This window comes from Monodon monoceros, unplaced genomic scaffold (genome assembly GCF_005190385.1).
Source record: "Monodon monoceros isolate NGI ecotype Baffin Bay Population unplaced genomic scaffold, NGI_Narwhal_1 Super_Scaffold_16, whole genome shotgun sequence".
NCBI classification, from domain to species: Eukaryota; Metazoa; Chordata; class Mammalia; order Artiodactyla; family Monodontidae; genus Monodon; species Monodon monoceros.
This window is the reverse complement of record NW_021703772.1, coordinates 42,264,392-42,291,153: the sequence shown is the minus strand read 5'-3', so window position 1 is coordinate 42,291,153 and position 26,762 is coordinate 42,264,392. Positions and strand designations below refer to the sequence as shown.

The window sequence follows — 26,762 nt, the reverse complement described above, 5'->3', positions numbered from 1 at the left end:
TTGAAAATATTTGTTCTGACTTTAACGCTTTCCCTAAATGTTTTGCACAAACAGAAATAAATTCTTATATACCACATTCCTGTTATTTTTGTTTGATACCTCTCCATCACTATGGTCACCCATTACACAGGTTTTCTTTTAAATAATGAATGTGTAGGTCCTTCAGACATACACTGTGGGGTATAAATGACTAATTTAAAGCTCAACTGGAAAAGAAATATAAGTGATATCATGATCTTGCAGTTCTTTCAAATGTTATGTCCTCATTAAATTCCTATTTGAATCTCATGTTGTAATAATCTGGTGACCCTGTTATTTTAAAATGATCAAAATATTACCATACATAACATTATGTTGACTGGAGGAAAACTGAAAAAAAAAATGGCCACGTGAAAAATGTGACATACTGAGGTGTCGAAGACACAAATGGTAGGCGCTCAATAAATATTTCTTTATAGGTGAACTAAAAACTCAGCCAAAGTATCTCGCAAAAAGTTGTTATATGACTTGGGTAGGAAAAAGATAAACCTTTTGTAATTTTATGACCTCATAAATGACAATATATGTATAAAAACTCTGAACAACATTACATGAACAGACCATATCCCATACAATGTGTTACCCTTCCCATAAAAATAAATTATTTTCAGTTGTCAGACCCAAAGAAAAAGAACAGCAATAGCTAGCTCACTTGTTGCTTGCTAATGCCTTATGTAACATCTTTTAATTCAAACTTCAACTCTGTAGAAGTAGGCTTATTAGTTCCATTGAACAGATGAAGAAACTGAGGCTCAGAATGGTCAACTAATTGGTTCAAGGTAAAATAATCAGTAATAGCATGACCAGTGTTTCAACTCAGCGCTGTCTGATTTTTAATGGCTTTAACCACTAAACTGGCTGCCACAGCTTTATGGAAGAGAAAAGTAGGTAAGTAACACCTCCCGGTGAACAATTTGTTTCAGAAAGGAGCGTTTCAAATAGGAAAAAGTGCGCATAAATGATGCAGGATTCACTTATGAACTGGGGCATAAACACAAAGTTTTCCAGAGTGTCTAGCAGGGCCCAAGGCAACTCTTCGGTAGAAAACCTTCATCTGTATTGCAAATACTATTTCTGTGTTTATCTATAACCATGAACATAACATCATATTACAGATGACTGGCTACATGATTTTATGGGGAAAACAATGAAAGCACAGAAGTTCAAGAGAGCAGGAAAAATTGTGAGTTAGAGTTCATAGAAAGCTTTATGAATTTTGCAGCACTCTAAAGTAAATCCCAGAGGGGAAAATACTCGAATTGAGACACTTTCCCCCAGAAATCTTGAGAAAATCTTGACATCTTAATTCACTTCCTGAGCTTAAATATTCTAGGCCAGTCTGGTGGCACTGTAATAGCCTGGGAAAACGTTTTTTATTTATTTCACTGTTGATGCCAATATTTGTGCTACAAGCTGCTGCCTGCATTTGCTGCTATTTATTTACTTCCTACAGATCAAATTATTGGCGTAGACATAACATGCTTTCCGGTGAAGTGCTCCTTGTGTCCACGAGCAAATGGAAAAAGCTTCCATTTTAAATGCAGATTTTTGCCACAAGACTGAATTAATTCGTATTATAAATATGATATGTGACCACTTGCTATTCGTGTCTATATATGTATAGTGGAAGAGCAATCGAGGCAAACAGTAAATAAACCAAGCAAGTGCCCTATTTGCATGGGTGGCTGGTCAATATGTCAAAATACTGTGACCAGCTCCAGGTCAGCCACTTAGCTTCTTTGAGCCTCAATTTTATTCCCCCTAGTATTTGTAACCCTGTTTTACTGAATTGACGCTAGAGCAGGTAAGGTAATGTGAATGGATCTTTGTAAAACTACAAAGTATCACACACACATTTTCTATTTATGTAGGATTACTTGGTAACAAATCCTGTTCTCTTCGGCTTCTCTTGTGTATATGGATGAATAGGACACAGAAGAGGAGAATTTTAAAACCAAACAATACAGTGCTTATAATATATAGACATAAGTTCAAAGAGAAGAGTAACTCTGGAGCATCTCACAGCAATGGGGTTATCATGGTGAAACATTTTTGACTCTGGAACTCACAAGGGGTTAACCTTTAAGGTGCAGAGTGCATCCCCAAGCCTCTAAGAATGTTAGATAGTGACACTTCTCCCCTGATCCCTGACCGTTGACATTTTGCTGGTTTCTGAAATTAGCGATGATGGTTTGAACCTTAGCTCTATCACGTAATCTTTTTACTTACTCTTCCTGAACCTCCATTTCTCACCTGTCAAACACATATAATATCTGCCTCACATTTCAGTTGTTAAGACTGAAGGAGACAATACATGTGAAAAGGCTTTGTAAATTGCAATGGCTTCTACAGAGAACAAGTTATTATGACAATTTGCTTAGGCTATCTAGATACCCTTTCAAGATGTCAGTTTCCTCTCAGTGTGGAGAAATGGGCTGATGGAATAATAATAGGATGGATGGAATTTGGTTTAGATGTGTATTTCTGGTTACTTTCTTCCATATTTCAGACCTGAGCTTAATATCTAAATTATTGCTTAAACATAAGGAAAAGGTTTCTAAAGAGAACATTTCCTAAAAATTAATCCTGCCTAAATATTATAAAAAATGGTGAATAGCCACACTGTAATGTACACCAAGTAAACACATGGACTCCATGCGTGTCTGTACCTAGACTCAGAGGTAGGGAGACCCTGGCTCCCTCCCAAGAGTGGGAATGACTCAGGGCTTACTTTTCTCATTAACAACTAATAAAAACGGGAAGTTTCTCTTCCCATATTCAGGCTATAATCTAACATATTCTGTATCTTTACTCAAGCTTTCTGACTGTTCTATTATCCAGTTCCCGTTGAACCTGTAGATACACGAGGAAGACAAACTGAGCGTGCTTTCTCTCGCAACCATTTTCCTCAGTATTCTGGGTTATCTTTTTCCAAATTGAAAATATACATAAATGTAACTCATAACTTTAGTCTGCCATAGGAACTCTATCATTGAGTTATACATATTTTAACGCTATGCTCTAGAATGTTATCAAAATTTGATTTTAAAAAATCCCCAGCTATATGAAGAGCCTTTTGGCATATTTTGTAAAAATCACTGTCGAAGATCTTATCCATTCTATATTTTCCAGTGATGCCTTATAAAGAGATCTATGCTAAATATTTCCTTTAGAATTTAGTTCTGGAGAAACTTTGTCTTTGGTCTCTGAACTGATTATTTATTTTTACCAGACAATAAAAGACCTAAGTTCCATTTTAGCAGAGATCTCGGTTGATATATTCACCTTTGTAAAGCCCAGGACAGCAGAGTGTGTATGGCAAGGACTCTGAAAATATTTGTTGAATGAATTGATTCAATCATAATTTCTCTTTTTATATTGGTTGCAAGAACGCTTAGGGCTAAATGCAGTAACGATAATAGTCTGTGTTGCTAATATGTTTATTTTCCTCAACAGTTCTGCTTTTATGTTTTCAATTTCTCTTTAAAAATTTTTTTTGAATATATTTTAATTATAAGTCACTGCAAATACTTTTGGAAACTGGTACAGAATGGCATTTAAAAATACATTTTATTTTCTAGATGATAAAACACAGACTAGTTTAACTACATGACTGTTTTGCTTGTTTGGTTTTTTCTTACATCTAATAACTTATAAAATTAAGTATATTTTTATCAGAAAAAAATATAGCCACTTTTATGAAGCATGACCAGACTTTTAGACAGAAAAGCAACCCAATCAGAAAATACACATACCAGATGAAGAAAAACAAAAGAGTTGCACTTCATTTTTTTTTCATTATAAGACATGAGGGAATATATGTGTATATATATATATATTTTTTTTTTTAAAGAAAATGTTTCAAATTTCAAGAGGTATAAAACATTTTCTATTTAAAAACTTCCAGAAGGAAAGTTTAATATTAGCATTTTGAAACAATGGAAATCCCTGAAAGCCTTAGCTTTGTGGTTTTATAAAATTGTGTTCTCTGAACCTTTCTGTGAGTGAAGAGAAAGACCTAAATCTAAGCCCGTCTTAGACTGATGAAGGGAGAATAGCATTAAGTGGCTTGTTTAGCTCATCAGACAGGGATCCTTGTCTGCCTTGAAACAAAGAGATCCAAAGCTCTTGATTCAGGACTCACTAATGCCTTGGGTCTCATTAAAGGAGAGAGGGCAAAATAGAGACCAAAGTCAGACACAATTGGAAAGTAATGCTGGCAGGGATGATTTGGCAAATTCTTTGGTTTCCTAGCGTCCACTTCAGTTATGTGCCTATGAGGCTCATGGAATTCACAGCTCTGCATAAGTTCAGTCAAGCTCTAATCATGTTAGGGGTGTGGCTCTCTTAGTTTGCATTTATTTTTTTGTAAATTAGCCCCTGCTTGTCCTTACTTGGAGTCTCTCTTTTTAAAGTGATATAAAAAATGAGACACAGCGTATTTATTTTTAGATTTAAGCTTTCTTTAAAGTATGTTTCCATTTTTGTAATCAGAAATATATGTTCTTGTATTAATAGCTGCAAGGTAGGCTCAAAGGAAAAAAAGGGCGGGGGGGGGGAAAGCTAAAAGTTTAAAAACTATAGTATTAAGGACATGTTAGGGGAAAAATGAGAGTGCTTTAAGATCTGTACTTCCCTGTGGTGGGAGAGCGCATGAATGTTTGTTCAACGAGGGAAGTGACTGACATTAAATTAGCTGTGAGCACATAGCAAACTTCTAGGAACCATGAAGTTCTAGTTCCTGTTTTCCCTCCTTGGGGAGTTTTGAGCATGTGGAACAGAAATTAAGAGGACAATGACATACTGAGTCTCCATTTGGTTCCTTTTACTTTTTTCCAAAGTTTGAGTCCCAAAATTCAGGAAATGCAAATACTACTAGAAGCCTGGAAATGCTGAGGGACCTGACTGTTATTTAAATAATGTCTAAAAAAGGGTATATATTGCATTTTAATAAGATCATTGATGAAGACAGACATATAAATTAAATCCAGGGGAATTTTAAAGTGTGCAATCAATGTTTAATTAGAAATTGCAGGCTTCAATTGACATTATCTTTGTTCCTGTCTTAAATTTGGATTTCAAGAAACATGTATTTTTAAACTTTACTTTTATCTCAAAGGTTTTTCTTTGGGATCTACTAGATAAATCTGATGTCAAATTAGAACATCTTGGACAACACTGAGTGTCTAGATAGTTTTCACTTGCATGTATTTAAAAACACATTCTCACGTTCAATAAAGACCTAAGATAGGAAACTGTCAATTAAAAGCATTGACACTGAAGATCAGAGATGATCTGTTTGAAAGCAAACTCAAATATAAAATATTTTTTGGAATAAAAGTTCAACTCCCCAAACTCTTTGAAAATGGACAAACCGTTAATATGCAGTATGCATAATATAGAGAGAATAGCAAACTCCATTATATTTATTGGTGCAATGTTATAAATGCAAATATATTTGCACATTGATGCTAATCAACTTGAAGAGTTGTTTCAGGGACAGAATTCTCAGGGAGATGTTTGATTCTGCTGTGAGCTCAATGGAGAAGATATTCACAATATGTTACATTTTTGAAGATTTTTTTCAAAATGAATTACTTTGCAAAACAGGTATAAATGTATTTTAAGTGCAGGGTGTTAAGTTACTCCTTGTATAAAAGTGAGATCATTGTAAAATTTCCAAACATTTTAGGTTACAGTAAAATTAAATATGTCAGGTAGTGACTTAAAATGCCAATATATAGTTACTATTTTTAATAAAATATAGAATTTAACTTTATATCATTTAAAATTTAAAATATATGCTATTAGCTTCAGACCTCAATTTTTCATGATTATCTTTTATCACTTTTAATATTTTCCTGTAGATCAGCATATTCCAAAGTGCATTCTTGGTGATACTAGTAATGAAAAGTGTGCCACAAAAAATGTGCTATTCATCGAATAAGTTTGATAAAAGCTATGTGTTATTAGGAATTATTCATAATTATTTTAGGTGTGATAATGACAGTTTTATTTAAAAAGGGTTAATCTTTTAGAGATGCAAGCTGAAGTATTTGTGAATAAAATAACAAAATTTCTGGAATTATTTCCACATATTTTGAAAGTGGAGAAAGATGGGTGTGGGGATGGGGCTAGGTTAGCCATGGGTTGATGTTACTCAGTTTGAGTGATGAGTACATGGGGGTTCATTTTACTATACAGCCTACATTTGTGTGTATTTTGTATGTATTAGAAATTCTGCACAATAAAACATAAAAAACATTAAATAAATAAAAGATGCACATCTCTTAAAAATTTTACAGTGCATATAAGAGCCATGAAGAGTTTTGGGTAAAAAATTCATTTGTTTATCTGGACTCTTCCCAAACCTACTGACCATGGACTCTTCTTTTCAAGGAACACCTATTAATATCTCTCCTGAACACTTTGGGAACAGCTATACTATATCTACGTAGAACTAATGTTTTTTCATGTTATCATTGTCCATGATAGTTCTAGACTTCTAGCACATGAAAATTTTATTTACATTGTTGAAAATCATTAAGATAAAAATGGAAAATTAAAAAGAAGAATCCTTTTGTTATTTCCAAATTCTGAAATGTTTGAGGTATCTATGAGTAAAACATCTGATTGACTAACTTTAAAAAGTTTCATCAAGATTTATCATGTATATAAATATAATGGCAGAAATAGTGTTAAAGGAGGTGCAATTTCAAAAAGAGTGAATAGTAATCCATATTTCAAAAGATAAGCATTTTTTGATTGAATATTAGCCATAAATCTAGTTATAAATGTTTAATAGCTAAATGGAAAACTGCTTTTTTTAAAAAAAACTGCTTATCATTATCAACCTCAATAATTTTATTTTTATTATATTATATTTTTTATCCTAAATTTCTATGAAATTTAAGAATCTGTTAAAATCTTATTTGAATACCCATAAGTTATTTCTCACTCAGGAAAACTATATTGGGTAAAAATATTCCTCAAAATAATATTCTTTAATTGCTAAATAAGATTTACATGTCTACATTAAATGCTTTATAATTTTGCATGTGTCAGAGTATAATTTTACTCTGTATAATTTTGCATTTTAGTTTCTAAATAAAGACTTTTATTATTTTTTAAAATAAATTACCTATACCTTTTTAACTTTGCATCAAAATAGACAGCCTGTATTACTATTTATAGATGTCCTTTCTTTCTAAACTTTTTTATTGTTGACTTTTATAAAAATTCAAACAAGAACATTTGCATTAATTATAATATACTGCCAAAAATTGCATTAATTTCCATTGATGCCCATTAATTTGATAAATGTTTTGTCATTTGTACCGTTCGCACTGTCAAAACAAGTTAATTATATCTTACTGACATTTTTGACAATTGCTTTAACTGTGGCAAAAAAAAAAGTGTCTTATTTGCTTCGACAAAAATTCAGTCTTGTCTATTGAAAATTTGAACTCAGCAAGAGAAGACTAGCACATGTCAGAAGTCTTGCAAGATCAGCTTAGGATCAATGGTAAACAGTGGTTCCCCAGAACTCTTTAATAGCAGTGCTCATATTTTGTAGTAGAAAATATTACGTACCTGTATAATCTGTTCTTGCATAATGCCCATCTTCAGATTTAGTAGCTGTAGTTGTGTTATCTGTGTTAAAAAATTAACAATAAAGATGAACTGTTTCCTAGATATCCTTCTAACAGTATCTTCACTACAATTAAGGAATTTTCAACTATATTTCTAAGCAATCTTTATACAAAGCAGATTTACAAGGTCAATTTCTGTTTGGAAGTGAATAATAGAAGGATATAGACTTTCTAAGGTTTAGGGCAAGGAGAAGGTTCACGGTTATAACTGAGATAAGTTGGGTAAAAGAATAACCAATCAAAAACAAAAAAGATGTTTGTTTCTGAACAAGAAACAAGATAGAACGTTCCAGTACCTACTGCTTATAAAAATGTACTTGAAATATTTCTGTTGAGTTAATACCTAAAAGTGGTGTGATTTGCTTTTGATTTCAAGGTTGTCTAATAATCTTTAGATTCTTCGCTAAAAATGATTTTGACTTTCTTTTTTCCCTGTGCAAGGAGTATATCGGCTATCTTCTGAATATTGGCCTCTGGGTTGATGGCACTGTGAAGATACAGTCCCATTATATAGAAAAAAATATGGACTGTTGCCAATAGGCCCTCAAACTCCTATAATCACCACAATTGCTGCAGTAAAATTTACTGCCCATTGTAAGTCAGAATTGTCTTTCAAAAATGAAGCTGCTGCCTAATAAGGAGTTATCTCCACTTTTCATTTCTACACAAAGACTAAAGACATTCTTTAAAATTAATTTTGGTGTGAACATTACCTTGACATCGACCCAACGACATGACTTCGATTTTCTCCTGTTTCTGACATGATGCTTCTTTGATTTGACATGCATTATCATAAGATTTCCCATCAGAAGCACAGAGGGGATTGAAGTTGGTTTGAGAACAGTCAATGTTGCACACACACCTAAAGGAAGAGAGAAATAAAAATGTGTGACATCAATAGTGTTGTTACCACATTATAAATAAAACACAAAGTGGAAGAATTGCTAGGTTGGCAAAATACAAGTTGGCAAAATTGAATTTTATCCTTCCAGGGGAAGTTCCTTCACTCTTCTACCTGAGGTGAAAAGAAACATAGAACAAATCAAAAATAATTCAAAAGACTGAGCAATGGATAAAAAATAAAAAGGGAAAACTCAGAAAATAATCATCAGTTAATCTTTGCCACTGGAACTTTTAAAACATGTATATAAACTTCCGTGCTGATGCCTGCAGAATTTGAATAAGCTGAAGTAGCCATGAAACTCTGCTTTACAATTTCCTTAAATGAAATCTTGCTGTGTTACTTCTTTTCTCAGGATATTTGAACGGTGAAAGCTTGAGGAAAATGATTCAGAGAACATTTAAGAGAAAGTACACACGGAGATTATTTGGAATACAATCAGGAGTTAAATTTCTTCAGCATATATGAGGATACACATAAGATGTGCTAAACAGGAATCTTCAGTGGTCCTTAACGTTTTGAGGAGATAACCAAACCCTTTGAGAATCAAGTAAAAGGTATGGATCTCTCCTCAGAAATACCTATATTCATATAAACAACTCTGCATAATATTTTAGGGGTTTCGTGGGCCCCTTGAAGTCTATCCCATGGAGCCCTTTCCCAGATACATACTACTCTTTCTATTTTCAATTTTAAATAATTATAAGTTGATTATCGCTCATGATTTTAATATTTTTACTAATAGAAATAAAAATTTGGTGCATTAATGAAAATTAGGTCACCTGAATTAAGAGAATTAGACATTTAAAGCAAGCTTCTTATGATTTTTCCTATGTCCTTATAATTCTCGGTATTTTACAATCTACTTTGTCACTCAGAATATCGTGTTTATGTGTGCAAATATGTTAGTGCCTTAGAATATAAACCCATTTAAAATTTTTATTAATATTTCTATTCCTTTTCTAAATAGACGATATGCTTCTTGAAGTGATGAATCACACATTTTAGTTTTGTATATCTACTTGGAGCTGAGCATAGGATGTAGTGATAACAAAAACAAGCAGCTGACCACATGCTGGGTTCTAAACATGCATTGCTTTCTTTAATCTTCAAAACAGCCATTTTTCAGTCCAGTGATATTACATAAAGTCAGAGAGCTAGTAAATTGTGGAACAAGGACCCCCCACAGATGTGTTAGAGTAAAATACAACCCCTTTCCTCTTACTGCAGGCTGTGTATGTTTCCCGGAAAAATTTAAACATAGCTATTTATAAGCAGGTTTCTGGGCCTCTGTAAGTCTAGGGGAAAAGCCTAGGATTCTGTATTCTTAAGCAGTCAGCCTGGCACCAGACTCACTTCCTAGGAATCACTGCTTGATCGGTTTGTTGGCTGAGTGCGAGAGGGTTTGTCTACACATCAGTGCTTCTCAGAGCATAGTCTTTAAACCATCTGTATCAGAATTACCTAGATCTCTGTTAAAAGTGTTGGCAGATACTGTACTAATTCATTTAATATTTTTTTGGTAAGAGAATTGCTTTAGGAACACTTGGTTATTTTTAATATTTCACTTATTTAGATACAGATAAGACAGATGGTAACCATCCCTACATGCTTAAGTCATTGAGAGTGGTGTTCCTACCTCGGCCATGATGGTGCTACATGATGACAGCTACTGGGATCGCGACATTGCTTCCTTGGCTGATTCTTGGCATCTGAAAAATCTGAGATCAGGAGCTCCTACATGTTCAAAGAGCTTTTGGTCCTTTTCATAAAGGATTTGGAGAAGTGACTTGTAGCTCAGGCTTGTTCTCCTTAACCATTTGTAGTAAATAAAGAGGGGAAGGGACTGACTTTTTTTGTATTTTTAAAAAGACAGCTTCATTTATGTTGAAGACATTTTAGGTTTTGACTGTTGTTGTGTTAGACTCTAGAGACTATCTCCTTGAAAGACACTGAAATAATTATCTGTTAGCAGCAGCAGAACAGAGAGGAAGGTATGTGAGAACCTCTGTCCATCTGGAGTAAACTATGTAAGATATCAAGGGCTTTTCAGGTTTCTCCAGATTGAACACAAAGAAATTCAGGGATGTACACCATATATAATCTTGACAAAAAATGACTGGCAATTCAGAAGTCCATTTAATAATCATAACAAAATGGTGAAATGAAAATAGAGATGGAAAGAGAAAATTTGATTGAATTGAACTGGCCAGATTCAACGTTTCAGTGAAGAATTCACTTAATTAAGCCATAGCACCAAATTAAACAATTGTTCAGGATATCTTACAAGATCTTCCTTTTCCAGTTGGCTTTTTTTTTTTTTTTTTTTAGTTTGACTGATCTGATCTTAGTCCCACAGACTTTTTGATGCCGACATCTTCTTCCCTTTCCTTTTCTAGCATTGCTCATTCAGGTATCTCCTTTCAAGGTTTGTTTCCCCTTTGGCGATTCCTCATTCTTACTGCCTCAAATAAAGCCTTTCAGGAAATGCCTAAGATAAAAGTGTAGACATTTGGCATTTCTATTCTCATCTCAAAAGGAGGACCTAGATTCTTTGAGGTGAAAGTAAGATGGAGTTTTGCTGGGCTATAAGCTTTAGGAAAGCATGGGTTATAATTATCTTTTTCTCTACTGTATAGTGTTATCATACCTTCTCCTTCCTCCCTCCTCTTTGGGCCTTGCATATATTAAATAAATGCATGAGTATAATAAATTTGCTCATGAATTTCAGCAACAATTGGAAATTGGAAGTCTGTGAAGAATGTTTTTCTTTCTTTGAATAAGTGGAAAAAGCTTCATTGATTGCTGAAATGGCTTTAAAACTATGTAGCTTAGGGAAAGGGAAATGTTGGGACTGGCTTACAAAGACCTACCATTTCTACGTTTATGAAAGACCAATGAACTCTGATTATGTGATCGTTACTTACCATATTTTTTTTGTACCTAAGTTTATTAGGCTTAATTCATTAGAAAACCATGCAAGATTTCAGGACCATGGTCTCAGACTGTTAAGTCTATCTTGATTTTTATCAGTAGTGGCTAAATCATCTTTGTGTTCCCTGTCCCGCCCAATACCTTTCACACACTAAACTTTCAGTAACTGTGGTTTCAATACATACATAAATGAAACGAATGAATACAGAAACATGATTTTATATTTTTAAAGAAAGGATAAAATTAATATAAATTCTCATCACTCTACTGCCATAGAAATAGACATAGGGTAGCTAAATAATTTTCTTGGCAAATATTAAATGTCCTCACTGAGATCAAATGAATATTCAGTTGAATTTGAGGATAATTATACTAGCTTATTTAATGATAGTGCCTGTCCTAGTGTTATGTGCTTTATATGTTATTACTCCTTTCATCCTTCTATCTCTATGAGGTAGTTACTTTTACCATCTCCATCTTACAGATAAGAATATGTAGGCTTGGAGAAGTCACACAGCTTGTACGCAGAAGAACCTAATTTCGAATATAGGCAGTCTGATGCCAAAGCCTGCACTGTTCTACATACTGTTCAGTACAATGAAAAACAAGAAAGATCCAAATGCCTACTATTAACTAATTAAACGAATGCTTTGGGTGAATAGGGCTTGAAAAAACAAGGCTGTGTCTACTTTTGGAATATTTATCATGATTTTATGAATTTAAATAACATTGACTCAGTCTCTGTCTTCCCAAACAAGTGATCCAGGCTTTTTAGTATCATAGGGTCATGAGGATATATCAGAGAATATTAGTTTTAAAAAATTATGAACTAACACTTGGTATTAGAATGAGTAGCTGATACATGTTAAATTAATCTGTTTATTTAAGGCATCAATTGTTCAGAACATTTTATCCTTAATGAAACTCTATATAAAGTTGGCTCCACATAAAAACACACACAGGCAGACACACATATACATACAAACACATTCCAACTGACTCTACTGAAATTACAAAATTGTTATGTTTTAGCACAAAACCAAAGTCTCTGCTTCAAAACTTTTAAAAAAGTTTTGGAAGTTCATATTCATCCGGCAGCAGGGTTTTGTGTCTTTATATCAGTGGATGAATTTGTGTATGTGTGTGTGGAGAGGGGGCTCCCTGGTGGCATTTACTCCATTGTTAATGTGCCTGCTCTCTAGTTCATATTTTTACTTTTCTGCAACCTTCTCAAGGGCGATGTGTCCTTTTTACCTTTGAATTCCTGGTACCTAATACAGTGCGTCATAGCAAGGCTTTAATAAATGCTTGCTGAATGAATTACTGAAATTGTGACAGGATGGAGTTGGAAAAATTTAAAGAAAACAGTCATTGTCTAGATATTAACACATAGGAGAAAGAACCAGTGATATATTCAGATAAACTCTCACCTAACTTTGTGTTACTTGGCACATGGCATCTGTAAGGAAGGAGAAGGACCTTGAAGAACTAAGGTTCACCTTCCTCCTTTTATTTGTGTCTGCACAGACAAAGGAAACAGAGCCCTCGCTAGCCCTTAGCCTCCTCAATGGCATGGCAGTCCAAGTACAAAAATGTTTTCACCAGCCAGGTTACTACTTACATTCTGTGGTATTTGGGTGCTGTTTTTAAGAACCAATACAATTTGAATGTGGTCCTGACTTGTCAGTTTAGTACTGTTTCAAACCATTGAAAAGTATAAGGCTCTGATAAAAAGGTGACAGAATTATCATATAGTGTAATAGTGAGAATGCAGGTTACTCTGTGCTTTCACAGCTTATGTAAACTAATCCAGGGTTTTGCTTTCTACAGAAATGAAAGGCGAACATTTTGAAAAACAGAAACTATCCCTTCTTCCCTGCTTTTGGCAAATAATTGCATTATTATTCATTCTTAGAGGAGTAACTAGTTAATTACAGCATGTCACAAGTATTTTATGTGAGCCAAGGATTTGTAAGGCTGAGAACTGCATGGATGCCTTGAAGGTTTTTTGTGTTTTCTTTTCTTTTCTTCTTTTTTTCAACCTATCTCAGTCTTTTGACACTTTGACACTGCGATTACATAGATCTCTTTTCTTCTAGGCTACAAAGAGAAAGAATCAGCCCTACTTGAAAATAATAATTTCAGGGGTCTCTATGTGGAAATACTCCCCTCTGAAAATCCCTCAGAGAAAATTAGCATTGACTGAAAACCTTAGCTCTCTGAATTGTAAGAAAGAAGAGAAATATCCAATAAGCTTAAAAGACCGCTTGATGGAGCGAAGAATCTAAATTATAGGAAGTAAAGCTCACATACATTTATAATTATTTCATGAATATTTTGGAGGATTTGACATTAATTCAATTCCCTGCCTCTCTTGAAATGCCTCTTCCAAGAATGTTCTGAAATGAGTTAAATAAGCCTTTCCCGTGTATTTAACAATGTCCTGTCATCCACCAGAGTGTGAGGATGCAGACGCTGCCAGGTAGCAAATTACTTATTCATGTGTCTGGTTTGTGGCTGCCCTCTAATTTCACTAGATTTTGTTTCATCTATCAAACATGCCGGTCACTTATTCCTCTCCCAAGGTTCTTGATCTGATGTCCATTCAGAATTTTGACCATACAACATCACTGCATGGCAGTGATGGTGGTTTCGGGGTTGTTTTGGACCTTGACTGGTTTGTTTCCCTGGAGCTTGTCTGTCTCTGAGGTTACGATGCAGACCCCTTCTGGCCTGGCCAGTAAATGAGGTCAGAGCTGCTGTCAGTGTTCTCCGTCAGAACTGTCATGGGTGAGCTGCATTATAGTAGTAACAGTAAAAACAGTGTGTACCTTTCACTCAAGACTCCTGTGATACTTTAAATCCATTTACTCATTAATTTTCATGTCACTCCTTTTGATGGAATTTAATTATAAATATTTTACCTGTAAAGAAGCTACAATTCAGAAACGACTGAGTTGTGGGGAAAAAATAAGGTAAGAGATGTGAAAATTCATTGAAAAGTTAAACCTTCTGTACAAAGGGTGGAAGAGTGTTGACTGAGAGGTAAGGTGAGGAAGTCTACCATATTGTTACTCAGGTGACATATGTAAGCTTGGGCCAATAATTTTTTTTTTTTAATTTGAGAACGGCAATCCTTTTTGTTTCGAAACCTAAGAGGAAGGAGCAATGCCCTGCTCCAGACATGTAACCTAGGATTACAGTGAGGGGGACCAGGCTTCTCTTGTACATGGAAAAAGTTCAGTTGCTATTAATATCTATCTTTTTATAAGGATTAAAGCATAGAAATTGGCTTGTTAGATGGAAAGGATTGAGAAAATGTCTAGAACTACAGATAGCCAGTCAATGGGTGTGTGAACGAAGGGAAACTAAGCTGAGGAACCCTTCCCCTAGGTGATGTCAGAACTTTCAAAACTAGAATCACATATTTAACAGGAGGAACGATTCCAGGGAAAGAGACCGACGGCCATGTATTAAAATAATGTCTCAAATAATAAAGGTAGGTGGGAATGAGATTAGAGTTTGGAGTTTTGTATCAAATAGACCTGTGTTTAACTGAGGCTTGATCACTTACTAGTTGTATGGCACTGGGCTAGTTATTTAACTTCTCCAAACCTATGAAAATCGTTTATAAATGTACATAAACTGCTTAACACTATTTCTCGATGTTGTAATTACCTAATAAATATTGGTCATCATTAACTTTTGGCTTAGTGGTTTCCAATCCTGGATGCAGAGCAAAACCTCTTGTGGGATATTTTGACCTTGGGTGCCAACACAAAGATTCTCACTTAGGAGGTCTGGTACGAGGTCAAGGTAACTGCAGTTGTCAAAAATGCTACAAAATGTGATTCTGATGTGCAGCTGTGATGAGTTGTAATCATAGTAAATACTCTTTCTTACCCTCTAAGACTAAGAGATTTTCCAAATTTAGTGTGTGTAAGATTCGCCATGAGAAATTCTGATGCAATACATCTGGGATGGGACTCAGAAATCAACATTTTAAGCAAGTTCCTTAGCTCTTTCTAAGGCAGATAGCTTGCACAGCCTACCGACAAATCTCAGCCACACCCTTTTTCTCTTTCTCTTTTATTCCATTATAAGGAGTTTAATATTCTTGTTTAATGTACATGCTTCAATGACACGTATTCCTCCACATGCTTCAGGTGATATATGTGTGGTTTCAGGTGACAGGAACAGGTGATTAAATGCACTGATTGAAAAACATCAATAGTGGAGAAGTCAGAAGGACTGATTCATCAAGCAAAACCAAGATGGAGTGGTGAGAAAGGAGATGAAAGTCTGGAGGGGCCCCCAGTGCCAGGCACTTAGCTCCAACTTCCACATGACTCCCAGGTTTAATGCTCACAAGGTAGGGAGGAAACCATGGAGACTGAACTATCTCAAAAGATGGGTAGGATTTAACAGAATTGTGATGGAAGAAACGACATGGGGAAATGTGTGGAGGCAGACAGTGCACCGGGTGCTGGGGAACAGGAATAAATCAGTCTGATTGAAATGAACTCTTCCCAATAAAAGTGGCCGAGTCCAGCAGTCTATAGACAGATTATAAAGGGCCTCAATTCCAGTCCAAAGAGTGGCCTTTATCTTCTAGTCAGTGGGGAGTCCAGAAAGCTTTCTGAGCACAGGGTGATGAGAAGGTCAACGTGATGAAAGGGGTGCTTTAGGAAGATTAGCTGGTAGTGGAGTGTGGGCAGGGGGACTAGTCACCAGGCTATCACCGTCAGCTAGAGGGACTAGCAAAGGAAAGCGCAAGAGTGAGGCAGTCACTCGAAGGAAGAATCAATAGGGCTTAGTGGCTTGATACTTAAGGCATATTGTAGCAAAGCACTAAGGTAAAAAATGTCACCCCTATGCATTTCCTGCTCTACCCTTTCCTCCTTTTTTTTTCCTGACCTGTGTTCTGTTCCAAATCGGAAACTTTAGAGAAGAGCAGCCAGGCTCAGGGTGGCAGCTGCATGTGGGATTCAGGAAGGCATCTTTTCCTCTCCTGGTAGGGAGAATTTTCTTTCTTTGCTACTGGGACAGAGGTAAACAGGGTTCTATCATGATGTAGATATCATGTAAGCACCCTTAATTGTGGTTTAGAGAATTATTCCTTGGATTTTTAACATACACCTGGCCTGATTCCAGGACTGATTGATGAGGACTGTGGCAGCAGCTACGATTAGTGCCATCGCTTTAGAGAGCAAACGAGGCTCCCCCCGAGGCCTCAAGTGCTCCCACACCCCTCTTCAGTATATAGGATGTAGTTGAAGCAGGATTGAGCTCGTGATCCATTTTCATGTATCACAGTTGCATTTTTCTCAGGATTATTTTTTCCTTTTTGAAGCAGCTGCATTTACATCTTAAAATAATCTGAGTAAACAATTCTTCTTACTCATATACATTTTTAAAAGTATCTTGAAGCAAAAATCCCTCATTAGCATCATGTGTATGCTCTTGGTCATTAAGCTGGAAAACATATTCAATAACCAAGGGTGACTCTCTGATTACTAAGAAGCATGGTTGCTCTGACTAGATGGGTCTTAGTACACAACAGAGTCAGAAAGCATGAAAACCCCAGAATAAAAAATTGGAAGGAAAAACAATATAATGAAAAAATCGCATTTGAATAACGTGATAGACTGAATTCCCACTCACTCCTTTCTGTCACAATCCATGTTGACTGTTTTAGCACCTTCCTTTATGACCAGCTGTGGGATTCCCACACCCACTGCAGCCAGTGGGGTGGCTTCATGTTTATATTTTACAAACTGGCCCTCTGGTATGCTTTCCTTTGCCAAGGGGCTTTCAGGAGTAAATATGCATGAACATCATTACAGTTTAGATTTTCCAGAAAGCTGCAATTTCATATCATGCCCTAGGATTTTATCCATGAGATATAAGAAACAGTAGATGAAAAATAACTGTGCATTGTGGTAAAATTGCTAGTTTGAAAACACTGTCCGTTACATTGTTCAGGTGGTTTTCATTTGTCTGTTTAATTTTTATTTAGTTTCCTATAGGGACACTCATGATAATTCTTTTCAAAGAAAAAAGGTAGTGTTACTTGATGATACCGCATATCTCCTTTTATTAGGTAATGTCACCTTAAGACCTGATGTGTTTTCCTTTACTCCTTGGCTCTCAGGGAGCTAAGAACAGTAAGTGAGTAAGAGTGTGTGTGTGTGTGTGTGTGTATGTGTGTGTGTGTGTGTATAAATGATGGGTGATAAATGGGAACAATAAAATACCTATCCAACAAGTTTCAGTCAGTTTTATTGATCTTATGATATAAAGGTAGGAAAATAAGGTGACCTTTGTATACTTGCAGCGTTTCCTCATGAAATTAATTCTCGGTGCTTTTATAACATGTTTTTTTTCCAGACTGATGTCCACAAAAGTTTATGCTGTTATAATTGAGTATAAAAATAAAGTGTTGATTAAGTTATGCTGGCATGAACTAAATACATTCATAATTAAAACTTGTATCAAATAATCTCCCTTTATGATTATATCATCCTTTATCTTTCACTTATTAATTTTAGTGTCAATTTAATTTAAATTTGTTTTTAAAATAACATTTAATACATATTATAACATGCTATCATAAATTTCATTATTTGAGTAATGAAAAATATGATTAAAATATTCATAAGGATGTTATATACCAATCCTGGAAAGAGAAGTTAGGAAATATGATTAAGGAAGGAAGATGCCTTTAACTTTATCCATTACGTTATATCTCTTAAGAAAAGATCAGAAATAAATATGGTAAAATGTTTGTTAAAACTAGGTGGTGGATACACATATGTTATATTTTTGATAGTTTCAAAATATAATTAAAGATAAAAATATTAGATTTGACATTTTGCTTAAATGTCAAGCTTAGTAAATATTTTTTGCATCGATTTAGATCTAGATAATCTATTTCTAAATTGTTTAAACCACATTTGAAAAAAATAATATGAGCATGGAGAAATTCCGGTAGACTAAAATGTGCCTTTGTAAATAACAACTGTTTATGTCTATATAAAAGTGACTTTCAAGTAGAGTTTGTCATATGAAGGGAATCATCTCCGTCCTTCTCTCTCTCTCTCTCCTCATCTTAACTTGTTCATCCACTGAAATGTTAAACTTGCAAACACATGGTGGCATTTTAGTTTACAGGCCAAGCCAGCGTTCTTCATTGACTTCCTGCAGTGTTGCCAGTGAGTTTTGATGCTCTGAAACAGGGCTGTATGGCAGTGTTGGCAGCCAGAAATAGTCGTGAGCTATTCCGAAACCCTTGGGATGAAGGACTTTAAGTAGAAGTGTTTGAACATTTTGCCTTGAAGTAAGAATGCTTTAGAGTTTCCCAAACATATTAAGCTTTAAAAGGTAAAAAGTTACAGGATGTGTGAATACCTCCCTGCTGCGAACTCCCGATAAGGTCCTCTTGTTAAAGGTGTTTGGGGGTCTGCAACTATTACTGCCACACTTTTTTTGTGTTTTTGTTTGTCTTTCATTCCTAGGCACATGCATTTTCATTTATCAGGGATCTCACTGAATTCAGTCTAACCCTATTCGTGTAGTTGACCATCTACTTGGTGCCAGGTACTGGGCTAAATATCACAGACACCAAGATGGCCCATGTGATCCCAGCTGGCAACAGAGATCACAGTGAAATGAGAAAAAATAGTATCCACAAAACTGTCATCAAAGTTGGCATAAACAATGTGTTTTGAGAGCACTGAGGAGAAACAATGAGTTCTACCTGGAGGGTCTTGAAAGGTTTCCGGGAGAATATGATACTTGAACTAGAACTTGAAGGAGGAGTAGAATTTTAACAGGTGGTTTCCATGGTGACTTGTAGCAAGAGAACTTCTAAATCCTTTACTGCACTGAAGTTACCTCCATAACAATATCATTTCTTATTCTCTTCCCTCTGTTGACTCTCTCCTCAGTGTGCATGATAAAACATCTTTCTTCTTCCCTAAAACTCATGTCTCCCTGTTTCATGTTAGAAATGACAACATATGCCTCCTGTTTGGAACCCAGAGCCCTAGAGGCTTCTGCAAATCAGATCAGGTCATTGAAGGAAACTTGCACCAGGAGTCAGGACTCTGGTTTGGGCATTCTTCCTCTCTAGCTGCTGGGTATCTGGCCGCAGGTTACTGGAGGACAAGCTGACCAAATAAGATGATGTCTAGGGTGGTCAGTTCTAAAATTCTGATACTTTATTTCCTTACATTCATATTACCTATTACTTCTGTTTATCCAGCACATCCTCATTTTCCTACCATCTTCCCCGTTTTTGTAGCTTCTTCTCTGTTAAAGCCTCTACTCAATGAACTTGGCATTCTCCCCTGCCCTCCCTGGCCCCGAGCTCAGTGATTTGCACATAATAGACATTCCACATATAATTGTTGAATGAATGAATGAGGATTCCTGTCTGATTTTTCAGTGTTTCCTTAATGTCCTTCTAATCGGTGAGTTACTCAGTGATTCCTAACTCTCCAGGGCTCCAGCCATGCTGTGTGTCATCTGAGAGTGCTTCCTTCCTGGGACTGCTGCTGCTTCTACTAGGTTTCTGGCTGTTTCATCATCTATAGCCTTACTCACTTGGTCTCCATCCTGTCCCCTGTTACATGTCCCCACAGTTTAGTGGAAAGAACATGGTCCTTTGGATATTATTAGGGTCTTAGCCGGTTAGCTGTACCTAATAAATGCTTGTTGAATGAACAGCAGACCTGAGTTAAAATCTTTTTTAAAAAATTTATTTTATTGAAGTATAGTTGAAGTATAGTTGTGTTAATTTCTGTTGTATAGCAAATGATTCAGTTATACATATATATACATTCTTTTTCATATTCTTTTCAATTATGGTTTATCATAGGATACTGAATATAGTTCCTTGTGCTATACAGTAGGACCTTATATAATAGTTTGTATCTTCTAATCCCAAACTCCCAATCCATCCCTTCCTTCCCCTGCTTGGCAACCACAAGTCTGTTCTCTGTCTGTGAGTCTGTTTCTGTTTTGTAGATAAGTTCACTTGTGTCATAGTTTAGATTCTATATACAAGTGATATCATATGGTATTTGTCTTTCTCTTTCTGACTTACTTCACTTACTATGATAATCTTTAGGTCCATCCATGTTGCTGCAAGTGGCATTATTTCATTCTTTTTTAATGGCTAATATTCCACTGTATATATGTACCACATCTTCTTTATCCATTCTTCTGTCAATGGACATTTAAGTTGCTTCCATGTCTTGGCTGTTGTAAACAGTGCTGCAATGAACATTGGAGTACATGTATCTTTTTGAATTATAGTTTTCTCTGGATATATGCCCAGGAGTGGGATTGCAGGATCATATGCCATTGAGTTAAAAATCTTAATTTTGCAAGTTAGTTGACTGATTCATAAAGTGTGGAAAATAACTCTTAGCTCATAATAATACCTACCTCTAAAGGTTGTCTGAGGGTATGAGTGGAGAACAAATGAAAATAACTTCATATGATATTTGGTGCATAGCAGGTTCTGTTGCTTCCCATGCTCATGAAGAGTTCATTCTTCATCTTGTATTAAATTGGTCTATAGTCCATTCCAGGCTGGCCATCACTATATTACCTTTCCACCTACACCTGATTAATCAACTGCAAATAAGCTTTGATCAGTTGGATAAAAAGACTATTTGCCATGCATATTTGTCTAAAATCTATAAATTGAGTTTTTTTCTGCCGTGTTTGGAAGTACAAGACTAACATTTCTTTCTTTTTCTTTCTTCCTTTTTTTTTTTGCTTAAAAAAGAAACTGTTAACAGATAACAGCTCCAGTATATTCAATTTTAAAGATGAGATATTTGGCATTGTCCTATAGATTTCAATAATTTTTAACTTTATATAATTTTCAAAATACAGAAACCATTAGCTTATTTATCTGATTTTCCAGAAATATTACACATTCTTGGAAATTCTAAGAATATCATCGTACTGAGTAATGCTAAAAATAAGTTCATTCACTCCTACTCCTATTTTTTCTAGTCCTTGTTATCTCTGTCCTTCACTTCTTCCTTACTTTTCCCTATTTTTTTATTGCTTTCTCTCTCTTCAAATATTTAAGCCAAGTATACAATCTAAGTACTGTGGACAAAAAATATTACCTGCCATTTCAGTAAACAAAGAATGTCGCCTGCCATTCCGATAAACAACTAATGTTGCCCACCATCAAGCTATCAGCCACGGCAGCCGCCCTACTGGTGCTCCCTGAGTGGAATTCAGGGTGGAGAAAAATAACATACTGGCCCTAGATAGTTAAGACACATATCAAAAGAATAATTTCAATGATACCAGACTCTTGCATCTTCCCATACATAAAAAGCCACTAAAATCATTAACTTGAGATGGCTGGGGTTTTTTTTGTGTGTGGTTAGCCATAATCTTTTGATGTTCAACATGTGTTTTTGTTTGTTTTTTCAGCAAAAGCTCCTGTATTTCCTGGCTCCTCCCTTACCTCTCTGGAACAGTTCCTCAGAGCTATCTGAGACGCTTATTCTGGGCTACAGTCCTCGGTAAGGCCACCGAATAACATAATTCTCAACTTTCAGGTTGTATATTTTTTTTCAGTCAACAGTACTTAGGAAAAAGTCCCCTGCCATTCATGGAGCTTACTATCTAGCAGAGAAGCTTGCTATTTAGAACATGGGAAGGTTCAAAATTCTTGATAAAAATGTAGAAAAGCATGTTTTTAATATATTGTCTATAAGATGTATTTATATGCAGAGACAATATACATGAAATGAGAAATGAATCTACTTGTACTCTCAAACATAGTAGAAACAAACTCAATTTATAGATTTTAGATAAATGTACGTGTAGCAACATGCATAAAGCCACATTGAATTCTTTTGCTCTCATTTATTTTTTCATGCTAGAGTTATTCGCTAACAGTGCTATTCTTTTTATTCTAATTAAGATATCAGCATTTCTATTCTTAAACATGACCGTGCAAAATGGTCCTGCTCTTGGCTTCATCTCAGAAGGCTTTTGAAGCTGCATAATCAAATGTGGACTTTTCTTTCAGTAATAGTATGTGGCCACTACAGGAATACATTATGTTTTGTAAAAAAACTATTTTGAACTTTTCTAAGAGGAAAAATCAACAAGCTATTGACTATAACAAATACTGGGGCTATCATAAGTTATTATCTGAAACTTGGCAATATTTTTAACTTTATGGTGACTACATATTACATACAGTCTATATTAGGGATTTAATTTATCCTTACCCATTCTACCCATCCATTTCATAAGTTGCCAGTCTTCTATCTGAAGCAACCGAAATTATAATTTCTTTGAATTCAAAACAATATTTCTTATTATCACATATTATCTTTTATTTTTTTCAAAATTAGTACATTTATGTTCCACACTATGAATGAGCATAAATTCTATTTAAATAAACCAGCCTATAGTTGATTACAATTTAAAGTCATTGGATGATAACTTCTGTTTATGCCACTGAATAGAAATAGCATGTATTCTGTACCTTTCTAGCTCCCAAATGATCTACCGAGATTTGACATCTGTCAGTCAGGCAGACTTGGGGCTTGCTGAGATCATTATCAGACTCATATCAAGGCACCAAAGAGACCAATGCCAACAAACCATACAGGATGCTTTCATTACTCATCCAGATGTTGTATCAGTCAGGGGGCCCCTGAACAAGAATTGGAGTTTAAGCTCTATTTTCCCTGATAACATGCTAGCCCTAAATAAGTGAACTGGTCTGTCCTTAAATTTGGGGTTTTTCTAATATGAAAAATACTTTTTAAATGTAAAGTTCTAATCAAAAGTAACAATATAATTAAAAACATATTTATATCTGGAAAGAAGTGGGGTGACTTTAGCTTTGTATTCATACTCATATAGATCAAAGAGTAACTTGGATCATAAGAGATTTAAAATAATGTACTGAGAAAAATTATCAGTATATAAATTGGAATGACAAAGTATAGAAAAATTAGTAAAAGTACATGCAAATTAAAAATTCTCTCCTCTGACACAGAAAAGAAATAGAGGCTAATCCAGAGTTAGGACACTAAGATGCTAGGAATTAAAAAACAGCTAAAGATTAGGGTGCACCTACTCCAAATCGCCAGGGAAATGAACGAGCCTCTGAACTGCTCTCTGTGTTTCTACTCTGCCTCTCTAGAGTCAGTTCACAGGATAGCCAGGGTGATGCTTTACAAACGGTAAGCTGGGACAAAGTGAGCTTATGTGGAAAGCAGTCGCAGAGCACAGGAAGATCAGCTCGGTGGTGCTTTGTGACCACCTAGAGAGGTGGGATAGGGAGGGTGGGAGGGAGACACAAGAAGGAGGGGATGTGGGGATATATGTATACGTATAACTGATTCACTTTGTTATGAGGCAGGAACTAACACACCATTGTAAAGCAATTATACTCCAATAAAGATGTTAAATAAATAAATAAATAAAAACGTAAACGAGATCAAATCATTTCCTTGCTCAAAACCCAGCAAAGTCTTCCCATGGGCCGTAGGATAAATTCGATGGTTCCTACCATGGTTTATGAGGCCCTACATGATCTGGCCCTTGGCTACCTATTCAATTTCATTTCCTATCAGTCTTGTCCGCCCTTTCCATGCTCCAACCACACTGGACTTTTTACTGTTCTGAGGACACACCAAATATGCTTGTGGCACCAGGATTTTTCACTTACTGTTCCCTGTGTCTGGAGTGCTCTTAAATCAGATATTTGCATGACTCAAATATGACCTTTTCAGAGAAGCCTTCCCTGACTACCCTATCAAAATCAGCACTTCTATTTCTGAATCCTGACATTATATCACATACTTGATTTTTTTTAATTGTCTGTTTCCTCCACTTCAATATATGCTACATGTGGAAAGCGGCTTAGTCTGTTCTGTTCATTGTTATATTCTTCAGGCCTAGAACAATATCTGGCACCTAATAAACACTAAATAAATATTTGTTGAATAATGAGTAAATAAATGAATAAATTTCTGACTTAAAAATATGTTTATATTTTAGTAGTTTAGACAAAGTATTTTTTAAATCTTTTTTATTAGTTATCTATTTTATACGTATTAGTGTATACATGTCAATCCCAATCTCCCAATTCATCCCACCACCACCCCCCACGACAAAAGTTTTGATTTGAATTATATAGTTAATTGATGGATTCATATTATTTTGCTTCGATTTTCAAGAAAAGCATTTCTTCATTCTTATGTAAAATTAATATTTATTAATTTTTGTTAAATGCTTAGCTCGTAGTGGATGTGCAATAAATATTTGCTGAATAAATGGAGTGCTTACCATGTACAAGTTATTAGACATTTTGGTATTTAATTAACGAAAAGAAAATAGACCAAATCTCCCTGTTACGTGGACTAGGTTATTTTAAACATGATGATGAATTTCGTGTCCCAAGGATCAGTGTTCAATAATCAGTAGGAATGGTAAAAGTCCCCACAGTTTGACAGTCCCTGGCTACATGCAGTGCATACAATTTGCCTTTTCATTATCTATGTACATTTTGGGCACTGAAATCCATATTATACCACTTCTATCTTTTTTTTTTTTTATTGGGATGCTCAAAATGATTTAGACTTCCTATCTGTCAGAATCTTCTTATTCTGAACAAAAATTCCATCAGTGTTGTTTCTTTTAATGATTATTTAATTTGTACCAACCTTTGATATTACTATCCTTTATATCACCTATCCTTCAAAATATGAGTCAGTGTTTACTGCAGAGGTAGGAAATGATTGAAGGTTACTGTCTGCTGTAAGCCTTTGCCAATCAAGCAGTTTCTTCATCTTTAGGCAATTCATTATGTGTCTAATTTAAGTCATTTGATCATTTGATCATTCTGATCTAACTTCCAATTATACTTGTATCAACAGATCTATTTCATTTCACAGATGCAGCAGCAGCTACTGAAAACTGAATAACTGGGCCTGTACTGGTTGAAAGTGCTTTCTGTAGATTCAGATATTTACATAGAACGAGGAGGAAATGTATATCAATTTATGGCTTATATGCAGCTATTACTAAATCATGAATTGGAATCAGTAGCCATGTTAAATATTGCATATAAATTTTGAAGTGAAAGGTTTTGCCTTTTCCCAGGCATTGTTTTTATTTTGACTATGGTTTCTGGAGACTACTAGTCAGAGGGTATGCTCTGCAGTATGTGTGGGTAATAAGGAAAGCAAGTGCAAAGCAGACAATACCTCCCTTTGCTTAGCAAGATTTCGTAGGCAGCAACGCTCTTTTGCTTTCCTAATATGTATGCTGTGCCTGGGCAGACAGCATGCTGTTAGGGTGGTGGTTAGTTAATATTAGGGATTGGACTGTATGTCGCTCTATACAGTTTTATCTACAAAAATAATTTATAAAAAATCTAAAATTTATAGCTGTGACTTGTCATTAGAATATTTTTGTCGACAGAGGGACATTAAAATGGTCGCATGGCATTCTCGAGGCTGTCATTGATGCTTTCTTTGCCAGGCTGGTAAGGACTAAAACAGTTACAGGGTTTTAGATGCTAATTCTGAACTTGTTCCACTTGGCTACATATTCTTCAATATGTGTGCCCTTTGAAAGAATTTATGATTAAAGACCAAAGCTGTGGCTAAATCGCACAATTTGTAGTCTATTTTTTAAAGGCTAAAAAAATGATCATCCTTTGGTAATGTTTTTAAATAGCAGGAAACACAAGCCTGTTAAATATAATACACTTTGAAGGAATCTTATTCAAACCATCAACACTAAATAAAAGGACTACTATATCTTTAAAAGAATAATGTATATGCAGAAAACAGTGGGGTTCACTTAAGTAGCTCAAGCCTTTTGAACAATAAGTGTGACATTTAGAAGATGTCTCCTTTCTATGAGAAGGTACACACCCTTTTACTTGGTATCACATACAGGAAAGTGGAACCGGAGCTGTCAGCTTGAGAGACTCGGGTCCATTCTCTTTTCCTTGAAGCATAATGCCAGTGTCACAAAATGTTGGTGTTGTCTCACTATACCGTAACACAGTGCCATAGTTGAAGCAATCACTATGTCAGCCTAACCTAACTGCAGTATATGCTTGCGGTCAGAGATAATAAAAAGTTTCACAGGACATGACACTGAAAATGAATGTTCGCTAAATATAAGGACTGTATAGAAATGAGCCAATATATCTATACCAG

At 35.2% G+C, this 26,762-nt stretch overlaps 1 protein-coding gene across 1 annotated transcript in view; it reads right to left on the bottom strand.

Annotated features, from left to right (window-relative positions):
- TMEFF2 (transmembrane protein with EGF like and two follistatin like domains 2) overlaps positions 1–26,762 on the bottom strand; it is a 248,195-nt gene that overhangs the window by 43,196 nt on the left and 178,237 nt on the right. Inside the window, exons 6-7 of the mRNA XM_029225463.1 lie at positions 8,405–8,553; positions 7,633–7,692 (exon numbers count right to left, since the gene is read on the bottom strand). Coding sequence (XP_029081296.1) covers positions 7,633–7,692; positions 8,405–8,553 — 209 coding nt within the window. The remainder of the gene's footprint in view (positions 1–7,632; positions 7,693–8,404; positions 8,554–26,762) is intronic.